Source organism: Conger conger, chromosome 4 (assembly GCF_963514075.1).
Source record: "Conger conger chromosome 4, fConCon1.1, whole genome shotgun sequence".
Classification (NCBI taxonomy): Eukaryota; Metazoa; Chordata; class Actinopteri; order Anguilliformes; family Congridae; genus Conger; species Conger conger.
Window position 1 is genome coordinate 2,587,492 of NC_083763.1, and position 15,923 is coordinate 2,603,414.

At 51.9% G+C, this 15,923-nt stretch overlaps 1 protein-coding gene across 1 annotated transcript in view; it reads left to right on the plus strand.

Annotated features, from left to right (window-relative positions):
* Positions 1-12,003, plus strand: part of psmd1 (proteasome 26S subunit, non-ATPase 1) — a 48,457-nt gene extending 36,454 nt beyond the window's left edge. The window contains exons 19-25 of the mRNA XM_061239262.1: positions 2,195-2,297; positions 4,458-4,627; positions 5,131-5,223; positions 5,615-5,707; positions 6,172-6,417; positions 10,005-10,195; positions 11,826-12,003. Of these exons, the coding sequence (XP_061095246.1) occupies positions 2,195-2,297; positions 4,458-4,627; positions 5,131-5,223; positions 5,615-5,707; positions 6,172-6,417; positions 10,005-10,151 (852 nt within the window). The 3' untranslated portion in view covers positions 10,152-10,195; positions 11,826-12,003. The remainder of the gene's footprint in view (positions 1-2,194; positions 2,298-4,457; positions 4,628-5,130; positions 5,224-5,614; positions 5,708-6,171; positions 6,418-10,004; positions 10,196-11,825) is intronic.
* Positions 12,004-15,923: the final 3,920 nt, after the last annotated feature.

A 15,923-nucleotide genomic window follows, 5' to 3' on the forward strand; every position in this document is an offset into this window, starting at 1 on the left:
AGTCCCTGCTCACCTGTCTCTGAGTCACAGAAACACGCACTCACCCCGGTCACCTGCCCCAAGGTGAGTCACACACCCCCACTCACCTGGAGTGCGTCATCGACCACGCTGGAAGAAACGGCTTCTGTGATTCCACTCTGACTCCTCCCCCATTTCGTACCTGGCGTTGTCATGGTCACCGTAAAGAGCATCAGCGCTTTGATTGGCCCTGAAAATGACTGATGGGGGTTATATTGATCTCTGTACAGTAGATTGAAATGCCACACACACACACACGCACACACACACACATATCGTGTTCAGACCTTACAGTGCCAGAGAGCACTTTTAGATTTATCAGACAACTCTTGGATAAATAAACCTGCTGAGTGAGGCAGGATAAACATGTATTCATGAGAGAGAGAGAGAGAGAGAGAGAGAGAGAGAGAGAGAGAGAGAGAGAGAGACAGAATATAACATACACTCTTTCGCTGGAGAGAGAGAAAGGGTGGATAAACATGCACTCTTGCTGAAGAGTGATGGGTAAATGCGCTCTTGCTGGAGCTCGATGTTTGTGTTGAGCATGTGTTTGTGTTGAGCGTGCGGTTCTTTTGGGCGTGCGGTTCTGTTGGGCGTGCGGTAGTGGGCGGTTCTGTTGGGCGTGCGGTAGTGGGCGGTTCTGTTGGGCTTGCGGTTCTGTTGGGCGTGCGGTAGTGGGCGGTTCTGTTGGGCGTGCGGTTCTGTTGGGCGTGCGGTAGTGGGCGGTTCTGTTGGGCGTGTGGTTCTGTTGGGCGTGCGGTAGTGGGCGGTTCTGTTGGGCGTGTGGTTCTGTTGGGCGTGCGGTAGTGGGCGGTTCTGTTGGGCGTGCGGTAGTGGGCGGTTCTGTTGGGCGTGCGGTTCTGTTGGGCGTGCGGTAGTGGGCGGTTCTGTTGGGCGTGCGGTTCTGTTGGGCGTGCGGTAGTGGCGGTTCTGTTGGGCGTGCGGTAGTGGGCGGTTCTGTTGGGCGTGCGGTTCTGTTGGGCGTGCGGTAGTGGGCGGTTCTGTTGGGCGTGCGGTAGTGGGCGGTTCTGTTGGGCGTGCGGTTCTGTTGGGCGTGCGGTAGTGGGCGGTTCTGTTGGGCGTGCGGTAGTGGGCGGTTCTGTTGGGCGTGCGGTAGTGGGCGGTTCTGTTGGGCGTGCGGTAGTGGGCGGTTCTGTTGGGCGTGCGGTTCTGTTGGCCGTGCGGTTCTGTTGGGCGTGCGGTAGTGGGCGGTTCTGTTGGGCGTGCGGTAGTGGGCGGTTCTGTTGGGCGTGCGGTAGTGGGCGGTTCTGTTGGGCGTGCGGTTCTGTTGGGCGTGCGGTAGTGGGCGGTTCTGTTGGGCGTGCGGTTCTGTTGGGCGTGCGGTAGTGGGCGGTTCTGTTGGGCGTGCGGTAGTGGGCGGTTCTGTTGGGCGTGCGGTAGTGGGCGGTTCTGTTGGCCGTGCGGTTCTGTTGGCCGTGTTCAGTGACCAAGGAACCGCGGGTGGAGTGAGTCCGCACAAGCGCAGGATGAATCCTGGATCATCAGAGCTTCCAGAAGTTTCTCTCCCCTTTCCCCCCCTCTTCGTTCTCTCCTTTATTTATGTGTCTTTCTTTGATGCCCGGAGCTCCTGAGTGCTTTTGTTCGTTTCAGAGCGGATTAACCACCGCACTCTCTCAGCCTCACAAATCACGCGGGGATGCTCGCTCAACCAAAAGAAACATTAAACGAAAGTTTAAAAATGTGTTTTCAAAGAAAAAAAATACAGAAAAAGTCAGTTTTGTCCACACTTAAAAGGGTTATAGTCTGGTAATTTATTGAGAAACAGAAACTTCTGGCCTGTTGGACTCCAGTGTGTTTATGTTTGGCCCGGTTATACGCTCATATCTGATACAGCGGACTAATCAGATGACCGACCTGATGACTCACTACAATGGGGTATCTTGCACGGCCCACACGGTTATTATGGGATGTCATTAGTACAGTGGGAATGTCTGGAGAAGATGAATGCTGAAGTTGTTTACATTCCCATCCGATATCAAAGGAATCGGACTCTGGCCTCCTCTAGATTGGACTCAAATTGTATTTGGACACATCTGACACGAACTGTATCTTTATTTCTGTTAAGACTGCGGTTATGAAATGCGACATGTTTGGGATTTTAGACGGGAAGTCTGTGCTGTTAGCGGTGGCGTGTAAAGGGTTTTTGTCTCCGCAGGTTAACCAGTTCCGGCAGCTGTACGCCAAGGTCATCAACGACAAGCACGATGATGTAATGGCGAAGTTTGGCGCCATCCTGGCCCAGGGCATCCTGGACGCAGGTCAGTTATTCCGGAAGCCTGCGGAAGGATGTGAACCCTTCGTTTTTAGGGTGGGGTAGTAGATTACACACTGTCTGGTGGGGGGAAAAAAAACATTTATCGTGTCGACTCCGAAATTCTGCCATTCTCCGTCTGCCAGACAGACCAGATCTGTGTCCTCTTTGACTGGAGAACAGACGTCCACTCAAACCCAATAAATATATTAATATAAATATGTCAGCTGGAAGTTATATACCTATATGTGCATATTTCCTGAGGGGAAAAAGTTCATGTGGTTCCAGCAATTCACGGTTTCCCCAGTGGACCGCTCAGTCACGCGAGCAGGGGGAAGCGGTGTGTGTCTCACTTCAGACAGCCCCTCTGGTGGGGCAGTTCTGTTTAAAAGCCCCTCTGGTGGGGCAGTTCTGTTTAAAAGCCCCTCTGGTGGGGCAGTTCTGTATAAAGCCTCCTCCCTCATGTGGATCAGTTTAGCGCTGGGACCAAGGCTGGGAGGGCACCGTGTTCGCAGGGCCCTGTGAGTATAGATGTCCTGATGAGCTCTGCGCTCCCCAACCCTGTCACCACAGACCTTCCACCTCCCTTTCCTCCACCGAGCCCCCGCTCCGTCTCATTTCTCTGTTTCTTATTCATATTTCACAATAAACTCTCCCTGAAACGTTTTTGTTTTGATTCGGTACGTCAGGGTAAAAGTCTGGTGCAGTGCACAGTCCTCACACTTGGGGAACCGCAGTGTCTGCCGGTTTTTGTGTTCACCTTGAAATAAGCCCTCACGTAGACCAAAGAAAAACCAGGTGAGGCGAGTTCACTGTGTAATCGATTGCTTTAATTCTCAGACGAAGTGCTGAGTAACCACAAAAACCAGCACATCCTGTGGTTCTCCAAGACCAGGGCTGGCCTCCCATACATTAACAGTCATAGATTTGGTGTGGTTCTTGGGTAAGGCCTGTTCTCTAAGGCGGTGGTACAGGTGTGGATTTGGGGGGTCTGTAGACTCTAGGAGGTCTTCAACTTACCTGCAGCCCAGGTCCCTGAAGACGTCAGATCATGTGTGTTGTTGTCTGGCACTTAAACGACCAGTTAAACTAAACGTGGCTGAACTGCACCGGTAACTCCCCTAGTTCACCCTGTACTGGACCTGAGAAACCTCCCATGATCTCCTGCCTTTGGCCCGGCCTGAAGGGCCGTTTCTCCGGTGGGATGAAAAGAAACCGTGTCGGAGAGAAGAGTTCACGTCTTTCTTTATTGGAAATATTTTCAGTTTATCTGCGTTTCATCAGCCGGCTTGTACATTCCTCCCCTTTTGAGTTCAGTACCTCCGCACCACAAAATGTCTCCTTTTTTAGGTTTGGAGAGATTGATAGTGGCCTGTGGGGTAGTGTTGGTATCCTGCGTTGTGTTAACGGAGTACATTTTCCCCCTGACGTTTAATGCGCTTATAAACACACTTTGCTTATCAAAGCAAAAGTAGCTTATTTAAAATAGCGGGGTCTCTACCGGAGTGGGAATTCTGGGTGTGTGAATGTTTCTGCCCGGCATCCAGCCAATAATCCCAGCCACCGGAGAATTGCGCTCCTGGTAATCCACCCGCTAATGAACTCCTGGAGCAGGAATATCAAACGGATTTGAGCACCGTCAGAAGCTTTGCCGTGCCTCGTCTCTGCGAGCTGGTGGCTTGAGCCGGGGCTGCTGGTCTGTAATCAGGAGGCTTTAAGCGGGAGGGGAAAATGAGCAGGGTTTCCCTCCCCCTCCCCCTCCCCCTCCCCCAGGGGAGCTCCTTAGTGGCTCTTGTTTTGAGGAACGGCTGTCATGGCGACGGTGGAAGAAGCCGGTTAGGAGGGACGAGGCTGGTCTTCTCTTCGGTCAGTACGGCAAGTTTTCCACCGTGGCCAAGCAAATACATTTTCGTGATATCTTGCTTTTTCAAATTTCAGGCTTTTCCCCACTCAGGTTCACTTATGCCCAAAATCAAAATGAGCTTAAAACCAGTTGGATGGAAACCCATTTCTATGTCCTGCTGTCACTCAACCGAACATTATAAACTCTCCCTGCTGATTGGTCCTCGGCGATGTTGACTCCTGACTCTTGCTGTCCCTCTGCTCCCTCTGTTCTCCCTGCTGATTGGTCCTGGGCGATGTTGACCTCTGACCCTCCCTGTTGCAGGTGGGCGTAACGTGACCATCTCCCTGCAGTCGCGCACAGGCCACACCCACATGCCCTCGGTGGTGGGGCTGCTGGTCTTCACCCAGTTCTGGTTCTGGTTCCCCCTCTCCCACTTCCTGTCCCTGGCCTTCACCCCCACCGCCATCATCGGCCTCAACAAGGACCTGAAGGTAGGGGCCCAGAGCCAGCTCTACGGCCTGCATCCGGCCCAGAGCGAGGAAGCGGTGGCAGGAGCACACCTGGTGTTAGCGCACCTGGCACTAGCTCACCTGGTGTTAGCACACCTGGCACTAGCTCACCTGGTGTTAGCACACCTGGCACTAGCTCACCTGGTGTTGGCACACCTGGCACGAGCTCACCTGGTGTTAGCACACCTGGCACTAGCTCACCTGGTGTTAGCGCACCTGGCACTAGCTCACCTGGTGTTAGCACACCTGACACTAGCACACCTGGTGTTAGCACACCTGGCACTAGCTCACCTGGTGTTAGCACACCTGGCACTAGCTCACCTGGTGTTAGCACACCTGGCACGAGCTCACCTGGTGTTAGCACACCTAACGCTAGCTCACCTGGTGTTAGCACACCTGACACTTGCTCACCTGGAATTAGCACACCTGGAGTTGGCACACCTGTGGAAACACTGCTCATATCTCTGTCCGTGTTCTTTCTCCAGATGCCCAAGGTGCAGTATCGCTCCAACTGCAAGCCCTCCACCTTCGCCTACCCCCCCGCCCTGGAGGTTCCCAAGGAGAAGGAGAAGGAAAAGGTGCCCCCCTACTTTTCACTCCAGACTTTAGTCGAACTCTGACATCTGAACACTTTATATAATCACTCATTTGAACCATTTATTGACTGGAATCAGATGCTTGTAAGTTAAATAAGTTGGGCAGGCTATTTGTAGCTAATAACCTTTCTTTATGATGACCACTGGTAATCAGGATCTTTTTAGAACAAAATTCTGACTGCTTTTTCAGCGGCCTCTTCCAGTCCTCCCGTTCTAGCGCGCAGCGGTCTTTTCCACTGCTTCTTCTGGGTTCACGCGCTGTTCCGGTGACGCTGTAGCTCTGCAGGAGTTTAACAATAAACGAGCGAGACCCTGAGCTGAGAGCGTGTGACCTCTCTCCGCTGACTCTCTGGAACCTTCTCTCCTGCGTCAGGTCTCCACGGCCGTTCTCTCCATCACAGCCAAGGCCAAGAAGAAGGAGAAGGAGAAAGAGAGGAAGGAGAAGGAAGAGGAGAAGATGGAGGTGGTGAGTTCAGGGCCCAGCGGCCGGTGCTAGATACTGTTGAGCTTTTAGGTGTATCAAGCATTACCTACAGGTTAGGAAAAGGCTAGCATTGCTGGGCTGAATGGCCTGTTTTCATAGTTATGCTATGCTATGCTATGTTATGCTATGCCATGTTATGCTATCCTATGTTCTACTTTATTATGCTGTGCTATGCTATCCTATGTTATGCTATGCTATGCTATGCTGTGCTATGTTATTCTATTCTGTGCTATGCTATGCTATGCTATGCTATGCTATGTTATGCTTTGCTATGCTATGCTATGCTATGCTATGTTATGCTATGCTATGCTATGCCATCTCGTAGTAGGTTACACTCTTGTTAGGAGGTTGCTGATTGTTACTGTTGTCATGGTCATCATGATTATCATGTTGATGGTTGTGCGTGTGAGCCAGACTTTGATCTCTCACCTGTGGTGGAATGACAGGAGACTGAAGAGAAGGAGAAGGAGAAAAAAGAGGAAGAAAAAGAGAAAGAGAAGGAAAAGGAAAAAGAGAAAGAAAAGGAGAAAGAGAAGGAAAAAGAAAAGGAGAAAGAAAAAGAGAAGGAGAAGGAGAAGAGGAAGGAGCCGGAGCCCAGCTTCCAGCTGCTGGAGAACCCGGCGCGTGTGATGCCTGCCCAGCTCCGCGTGCTGAACATGCCCGACACCTGCCGCTACCAGCCCTTCAAACCGGTGAGCTACCCCACGCCCCGTACCTGCCCCGTACCTGCCCCCTACCTGCCCCCCGTACCCCGTACCTGCCGCTACCAGCCCTTCAAACCGGTGAGCTACCCCACGCCCCCTACCTGCCCCCTACCTGCCCCTCATACCCGACACCTGCCGCTACCAGCCCTTCAAACCGGTGAGCTACCCCACGCCCCCTACCTGCCCCCCGTACCCCGTACCTGCCGCTACCAGCCCTTCAAACCGGTGAGCTACCCCACGCCCCCTACCTGCCCCGTACCTGCCGCTACCAGCCCTTCAAACCGGTGAGCTACCCCACGCCCCCTACCTGCCCCCTACCTGCCCCCTACCTGCCCCCTACCTGCCCCCCGTACCCCGACACCTGCCGCTACCAGCCCTTCAAACCGGTGAGCTACCCCACGCCCCGTACCTGCCCCGTACCTGCCGCCTACCTGCCCCCTACCTGCCCCCCGTACCCCGACACCTGCCGCTACCAGCCCTTCAAACCGGTGAGCTACCCCACGCCCCCTACCTGCCCCCTACCTGCCCCCCGTACCTGCCCCCTACCTGCCCCTCATACCCCATACCTGCCGCTACCAGCCCTTCAAACCGGTGAGTTACCCCACGCCCCGTACCTGCCCCCTACCTGCCCCCCGTACCCCCCACCTGCCCCTACCAGCCCTTCAAACCGGTGAGTTACCCCATGAGAAAGGACTCATGACCACTGGAGTTCCAGTGAACTCCTGGACTACTGTCGTACGCTGTGAGGGTTTCCCCTCATGAGAGGCGCTTCAGTCTAACCTCAGTGTCTCCTCAGTGTCTCTCCTCAGGTGTCTTGGGTAGTCTTGTTTTCTGTGAATCAGGCTGAAATCTGTGCTGTTTCACTCAGAGTGTCTGAACAGAGCGTTCCAGTGCGCCGGTCTGGCAGCGCTGTTTGGCGGTGAGCGGTGCGTTCTCTCGTAGCAGCATGGCCTGGCTGCGTTCAGGCTTCCATACGGGCGCGCTGATGTCATAGTGTAGGGACTGCAGTGTCTGAACTCTACTGAGAATTTAATTGTCTCTTCTATCATAAGGGGTTAGAGTGTCTGGATGACCTCGTTTCAGTGGGGCGGGGGGGGTGAAGGGAATGGGTTCGTTTGTGCGTCCTGATGAATGGCGGGGGGGGTCTAACAGGAGAGTTTGGTGTAACGGCCTCAGATCCACACACTCAAACGCCTACATTTCCACATGTGGCACCTCCAGCGCTAATCCCGTCCGTGTGGGATTCTGACCCTGGAATAGACTCTGGGTCAGGGGTCAGGGGTCAGGGGGCGTGGGGGGGCGTGTCTGTCTCGTGTGTTTTAATGACCCCCTGGGCCCCACCTGACAGACGCCTCTCAGCACCAACCAAAACACACCACAGCTGCTGTAAACCAATAAGACTGGGCACAGCTCAGCTGGGCGGGGTTAGAGAGTGAGGGGGGGCGGGGTGGTGCACTCTATCTGCCCCACCCTGTCACATGAAAATGTCAAAACGAATACAGAATTTACCCTGATGTAACATGTGGGATTAGTCGGTCATAAAACTGATTTAGTGCCCAGTTTTTAAGTCATATTAAATTCTAGGAAATTGCGTCAATGTTTTCGCAGTTTTCGCTTGCCTGAGGTATTTACTTCTTATGTAATATCTATTTTTTTTTTTGTGGTTTATAGGTACATTTCTGGGGAAATATGTTATATTATCTAGTGGGACATTTTGGTTTATTCCCACTCACATTTTGGTTTATTCTCACTCCCTGCCTCCCAAACACAGGTATACATATTTAATACGTACATTATGAAGGTTTGTAAGTGCATTTATACATTTGTTGCATGGCAACATGAGTGCCGTGCTTCATTAAACTTTGTTGCCTTTTGTTTCTATAAAAAGAGCTTCTTCGAATGGCTGGCCACTTTCTGTTTGTGAGGAGCTGTGACCTGCCCTCCTCTCCAGCTGCCTGACTCTCTGACTGTTAAACAGGCTTTTGTGGGGCCGTTATGTAAGAACTGGCCCTCTGGGTCAGGGTAGTAGGAACGATGCCTTTTTAATTAGTTTGGGGGGGAGATTGCAGCCTTAAACCTGTCCTGGGAAGACCGAGGCTTTCAGGGGGGGTTGCTCAGCTCTTACCCCCCCATCTTCCATTAGCTGCGTGGGGGGGATTCTTCCTGGCTGCTAAGATTTCTTTTATATGCGTTTTCTTTTTCGGTGCTGTTGCATTGTGGGTCCGTTTGATTGGCCCGTCCCGTGGTGGCGAGGGTGACTAGTCTGGCTGTTGCAGTGTGGAATGCTGGCAGCGTTCCCGCATGGCGCTGAGGGAATATCCGGAACGCCGCCCCGAGATTCCGCGTCTCTCATCCCGTTAGCCTGTGCCTCGCTGTGCACCAGCGCCCTCTGTGGCCGACCAGGGAACTGCACCCTGCAGCCTGCCTGAGGGACTCAGCTTTGTGTTTCTGTGGGGTGCAGACCTGGGGCAGATGTGCAATTGTTTTGGATTTAAATACTTTACTGCGCTTTCCTCTACGTTACTCTGGTGTATTGGAACTTATGAAATACTCTCAGTTGCAAACCTCGCCTACTGGTCCTGTTGTTTGGCACAGTTGCGCTAGGGATGATCAATCGAGCACAGAAAAGTATTATAATCCAAAACAATTAAATATTTTACTCAGGTCTGGTGGGAAGGGGGGCCAGTTCTACGCTAGGATGCAGCTTGGGGATTTTGCATCATTTGCTGAAGTTCCTAGGTGTCATCTGTGAGGTGTTTGGGGAATGTGTAGCGCTAAGCTAATGTGTTTAGGGGAGTGTGTAGCGCTAGGCTAAGGTGTTTGGGGGTAGTGTGTTGCGGCAAGCTAACGTGTTTGGGGGAATGTCTAGCGCTAGGCTAACGTGTTTGAGATAATTTGTAGCTCTAGGCTAATGAGTTTGGGGGAGTGTGTAGCGCTAGGCTAATGAGTTTGGGGGAGTGTGTAGCGCTAGGCTAACGAGTTTGGGGGAATGTGTAGCGCTAGGCTAACGTGTTTGGGGGAATGTGTAGCGCTAGGCTAACGTGTTTGGGGGAATGTGTAGCGCTAGGCTAACGTGTTTGGGGGAATGTGTAGCGCTAGGCTAACGTGTTTGGGGGAATGTGTAGCGCTAGGCTAACGTGTTTGGGGGAATGTGTAGCGCTAGGCTAACGTGTTTGGGGGAATGTGTAGCGCTAGGCTAACGTGTTTGGGGGAATGTGTAGCGCTAGGCTAACGTGTTTGGGGGAATGTGTAGCGCTAGGCTAACGTGTTTGGGGGAATGTGTAGCGCTAGGCTAACGTGTTTGGGGGAATGTGTAGCGCTAGGCTAACGTGTTTGGGGGAATGTGTAGCACTAGGCTAACGTTTTTGGGGGAATGTGTAGCGCTAGGCTAACGAGTTTGGGGGAATGTGTAGCGCTAGGCTAACGTGTTTGGGGGAATGTGTAGCGCTAGGCTAACGTGTTTGGGGGAATGTGTAGCGCTAGGCTAACGTGTTTGGGGGAGTGTGTAGCGCTAGGCTAACGTGTTTGGGGGAATGTGTAGCACTAGGCTAACGTTTCGGCGCTTGCTCCCGCAGCTGCACACGGGCGGCATCATCATCCTGAAGGACACGAGTGAGGAAGAGGAGGAGCTGGTGGAGCCCGTCTCCGCCCACGGGCCCAAGATCGAGGAGGAAGAGCAGGAGCCAGAGGCCCCAGAGCCCTTCGAGTACATCGACGAGTGACCCCTTCCCCCGCCCGCCCCTATCGTGCCCCCCAACGCCCACAGGTACGCTAAAGCCCCATACTGCCTCCATATCAGAAACCCCCCCCCCCACCACCACCACCTGTCATACACACCCCCCCCCCTTCAGTGGCCAAAGGTACACTAAAGCCCCCAGCCTGCAGTTAGCGTGCCGCTAGCATGTTGTTAGCGTGGCGTTAGCACGCTGTTAGCCTGCAGTTAGCGCGCTGTTAGCGTGCCGCTAGCGCGTTGTTAGTGTGCCGTTAGCATGTTGTTAGCATGCGTTAGCGCGTTGTTAGCGTGCCATTAGTGTGCCGTTAGCATGTTGTTAGCGTGCCGTTAGCGCGCTGTTAGCCTGCAGTTAGCGCGCTGTTAGCATGTTGTTAGCGTGCGTTAGTGTGCCGGTAGCGCGTTGTTAGCGTGCCGTTAGCGCCCTCTCTCCCCGCCCTGCCCTGTGTGCACCGCTCCTCCCTGTGGGGTCTGTGGCCAGAGCTCCACTCAGCCGTGCGTCTGACACATTCATTACGCTCATATTTACTGGGGAAGCTACTTCAACGCGGATGAAATTGTAATAACGCCACAACTGTTGATTTATTCGCAATATTATATTATAAATAAACAGATTAAGAACCCGCCGATCGCATCGCCCACCCAGTGCGCTCAAAGCTCCCAGCTGCTAATCGGAGAATGCCGTTCACTCTGCGCCCGTGCCAGCCTCCTGGCACCCCGCTCTGTGTACTTAAGGTGCTGCTGTCTTTTTATAGCCGATGGCAAGGAACCCGCGCGGTCCATTACCCGGGCCTGACAAACCCGCGCGTAGCGCTTGGCGGCGGCGGGAGGGAGCGGGAGAGCGGCCGTTATGTCCTTAGATGGCTCTGTGATAGGTGTGTGTCCGCGTTCCCCGCGTTCGACACATCGCGGGGCGCGGTATGTAAACGCAGCGACGGGCGCTACGCGTTCTCGCCCCCGGGGCCGCTGGTCGGGGGTGAAGGGAAACGCACGCAATTCAATAATCGGCAGAAGAATATTCGGACGTTTTGTGTTTAGTGTTAGCACGGTGCGGTTTTGAGGTATTCGGGGCGTGGGATGCATGTTTTCCAGGTGCTGAAGCTCACCTGAGCTGTACCTGAGGGGAGATTAGACTCCAGTCTGACCCGCTGAGAGCAATGCTCTCTGGGTAATTTGTTGGGCCCTTGGGCGTCTTGTTCTCCCATCATTATTGCGGAAGTGTAGGTGTGATAACTGGCCGATAACCGGAGGAAAGGCTTAAGATGTTTGCCCAGTGTGACTGCATGAGCCAGATGCACCTGTCAAAGTACCTGTTTGTATGGATTTGGGTTCAACACCATGCGCTCCTTCTGAAGCACATCACTTAATCCTTTCATAGTGTCACTCTCTGTCACTCTCTGTCACTCTCTGTCACTCTCTGTCACTCTGTCACTCTCTGTCACTCTCTGTCACTCTGTGTCTCTCTGTGTGTCTCTCTGTGTGTCTCTCTGTCACTCTGCGTCACTCTCTGTGTCTCTCTGTGAGGAAGAGTGTATTGGATGGACACAGTGAGCTGCACCTCCATTTCAAATGCATTTTCTCTCCTTTTTAGTAAACTGGGTGTGTTGCTCTCAGTTGAAGCGTATCTGTTCTAATGCCCGTCTCTGTGTGTTTGTTTTCCCTGCAGGCAGACATTAGACGCCTCTCCCGAGGACCCGGAGACTTAGCATGCCCCTCCTCCTTATTTTACACCCCCCCTCCCCCCCCGGCTGCGGCTGCTCTCTGAGCTGGGAATGTTTTACACTCTTGTTAAATGGTATCTTTTTTTTTTTTTGTCCGTAAAATAAAAAAAGATTATATATGTATCGGGGATCTTTTGGTGTCTGTATATTTGGAGTGTGTGAGTGTGTGAGTGTGTGAGTGTGTGAGTGTGTGAGTGTGTGAGTGTGTGAGTGTGTGAGTGTGTGAGTGTGTGTTCCCGGTCCCTTAATTCAGTAGTATGTTGTGCACACCTTGCAGTGTTTTTGTAACTGGCACAAATCTGTCTACAGGCCACCAGCCCCCACCGCCCCCGTGTTCTACAATCTTTCATCCACAGTATTTCCATTATGAAAATATCACATACCACAGGACATAATTTTGGCTATGATGTCACATAACATACCGCCTCATTTTCCATCTGGAACTCTGTGACAGGGATCTGAAATTCTACAGGTTTTTTGGTTTCCTGTCAACAGCCAGTTAGTGTTTGGAGTCTGTAGCCGATCGGTGACTTATTGGGTTTGGTTCCGATGCGGCATGAGCCACCGGGCAGGACTGCAGGTTGAGATTCCACACCGACGGATCGTCATTCCGCCGGCATAAACACAGAGCCCGGAGCCGGGAATCACAGTCATTCCAAGCTCACAGCTCGGATGAATGGTATTCCGGTAACGTTCCCTCAGCCGGTGTGTTTACTGGTCTTTATTTCCACCAGGTAGCCCTTCCGTACCCGACTAATCATCTCTTGCACCAGTTAGCCCGAGCCTCCCAACACCAGTTCACTTACACATTGGACCGAGGTAAAACATCTCATATTGGTGCGGAGGATAAGTCCGGTTCCTGGGACCTGAAGCCATTCTGGGTTGAATGCTCGCTCTTCTGCCCGTGTCCAGTGGGTCCGTTAGGCAGAACGGGGAGAGCGCTGAGACTCTACGATCCTCCGCGCCGATACTAAACCGCATCGGGATGGAGCTCATCTTTCTCACTCGACTCATCGCAGCAGGAGGTGAGGTGGTGTTCATCACCGGTGTGTGCCGTGGGTTCGCTTCTAACATTCGCCCTTGAGAATGTGCAGGCTTTGCCAGAAAGCCCGACTGCTAACCCAACAGCAAGCCCTGAATGTTTACAGCATTCCTCTGCGGTGCCAGGGATGATGGATTTATGGGTTTCATAAACAGAGTGTAGCGCAGCGCGTTTGGCAGCGGAGAGGCACATGGAGGCCGGCCGGGGACCGCGTTGGGGTTCATGAGAATCTGATTTTCACGTGGTGATTGAAGATTGCTTCGCGTGCTTCCTGGAGGGAATTCTGCACCATCCGCTCCCACCGTCCAGCTTGCATCCAGCTGTGCAGGAGCCCTGTTCTTTCACTCTCCTCGTAATTATTTGAAATGCCTATAAAATAAATAAATATTTTTTTGAAATCCTTTGAACTCAAACCTTTGAACAGCAGGTTTTTTCTGAATGTTTTTTCTGTTTTTTTTTTTTCTCCAAAGTCGGCGTTCTAGAACTCCAGTCACCAGCAGTGATTGTGACATCAGCGTTAGAACGTTCGGTTAAAATTCTAATCCCTTATTGTGTGATCTCGCACCTGAAAAGTTTTCATGTCCGTTTGCTCGACTGCTGCGATCTATCTGATAATTATCCTCTTAATTGGTCTTCAAGCTCACAACGTTAGACTGGTATAATGTTTAACACAATGGCTTGTAAGCCAGCCAGTTTAAATAACATTCTGAGACTGCAAACGTTCAACTCATGCATTTCCACACTGGTTAGTACTGCTTTCCTTGTGTGTTCTACTGTATAGTCAAGAAACTGTCATGTATTTGTTCCTTGAAATATACAAAATAACTTTTTAATAATACATTTAAGTAGCATCAGAAGCAAATAAGAAAGTGGTAGTAGTAGTACTTGGTGGCCATTTTATAAAATTTTGTCCTGCCCTGATAAAGACGCTGTGCTCTAGTGTGCAGTTTGGTCCTCTCTCTCTGGTGATAACGGATAAGGGAATTTCTTTTTTAAACATCCTCCCGGGGTATTCGCCCCGGTGGCCGCAGTATAGGCAGAGGTGAGGCGAGTTCACGCACACGGCCCCGTTCCCCGGTGGCGGAAGAGATGCATTGTGGGACGCGGGTGGGCTCTGCTCTGTAGGATCGGCACGCAGGAGGTCCCTGGCTAGCCCACGCTGCGGTATCTGACTGCAGGCGTACGCATTTCACGGCTCACTGTTTCCCTGGAAGCTCTGAAATTCGCTCTTCTGTTCCATTAATCTGAACGACAGAAATCCTGCGCTATAGTCTCTGCTGATTTCTCTTCTATTTGTCCTAAATTTGTTTTTTCATGGTTGCATTGTGTTTACAGAATTAGCATGAATATATAACAATGTTATCAACATAGTCCTTTTGTACAGACCAAAGCTATTTAAGTTAAGTGTCTTTCTTCCTCAAGGGTACAATGGAATGAAACCTGCAATCTCTGACGGACATCAATATAGCTATCCCATCAATATATCTTGCTACCGGCATGTGGGATATAAAATAAATAAAAAATAGAACCTCCGGTTATTTAAAAGGCTTGGTCTGTCCTCGCTAGGTGACGAGTTTCGAATCATTACATTACATGAAAGGCATTTGGCAGACGCTCTTATCCAGTGCGACGTACAGTTGATTAGACTAAGCAGGAGACAATCCCCAGTGCTGACAATCCTCCCCTGGAGCAATGTTAAGGCCCTTGCTCAAGGGCCCAACGGTTGTGCGGATCTTATTGTGGCTATACCGAGGATTGAACCACCGACCTTGTGGGTCCCAGTCATGTACCTAAACCACTGCGCTACGGGCCGCCGAATCATACGATTAGGCCGGGCTAAGGAGTAGGTGTGACGTCACATTCTGTGGCATACCTTCACGGTCTCTGAACTCTTTCAGCGCACTTATCCCTGGTTATGAGTATGTACTTTGCACTTTGTTGTATGTCTGCCAAATGCCATTAATAGGGCGGCCTGTAGCGTAGTGGTTAAATTAAATGACTGGGACACGCAAGGTCGGTGGTTCTAATCCCGGTGTAGCCACTATAAGATCTGCACAGCCGTTGGGCCCTTGAGCAAGGCCCTTAACTCTGCATCGCTCCAGGGGAGGATTGTCTCCTCTAATCAACTGTACGTCGCTCTGGATAAGAGCGTCTGTCAAATGCCATTAATGTAATGTAATGTAATGTACATTACTCCTGTACACTCGCGCAGCTGAATTCAGAGTGACACTGCGTCATGTCCCCACGAAATGGAGACGGCCGAGGATGCCCCCCGCCTGCTGAACCGACCAGTCTTTCACGTCGCTCTTCCAGTCATTGTGACAAACGAGCCTGAGGTGCCCGTTTTCCATCCGTTTATTTTAACGAAAAGAGAACTGTCTAGCAACCGCAGGGCTGATCAAAGCGTGAAGCACACGACCGCAAGTGTACAGTCCGTGCGCACTGACACCGCTTGTAAACGGAGCCGGGTAAACGGAGACGCGCAGGGGGAGAGAGCGCTCGATTTTAACAGCCTTCGTGCGTTTTGGTAGTTTTATTATGTTCTCTGTCGGGAGTCCATCATCGCTCGCGCTTGGCCACAGAGTGATGCGTTCCAGTAACAACGGAGGAGGTGAGTAACCTTATACAGCGCGGGCTCCGGCAGGCGGCCATGAGAGGTGTTCCACAGTGGATCAGCCGCACAGACCGGACCGCTGCGGTAAAGCATAATGAGGGAAACACGGTTTAACTCTTTATGCTGTACCCCCAGACACACACACACACACACACACACCTCATCGCTTATGTGTGTCAGCAGCCTTACCTGGTTACCAGATTGGAGTGAAATTAGGAGATTTTGTGGCGAAAGAGTCAATTTGCTTGTTCTCCAAATTCCTTAACCCCACCCCCACCAATCTCCGCTCGCACCCATGATAAAGTGAAGTACAAATTCCTAAACGGACCACACAATGAGGATGGTACGGATCGGTAATTCCTGATAAATGACCTGCGCTGATTTTAT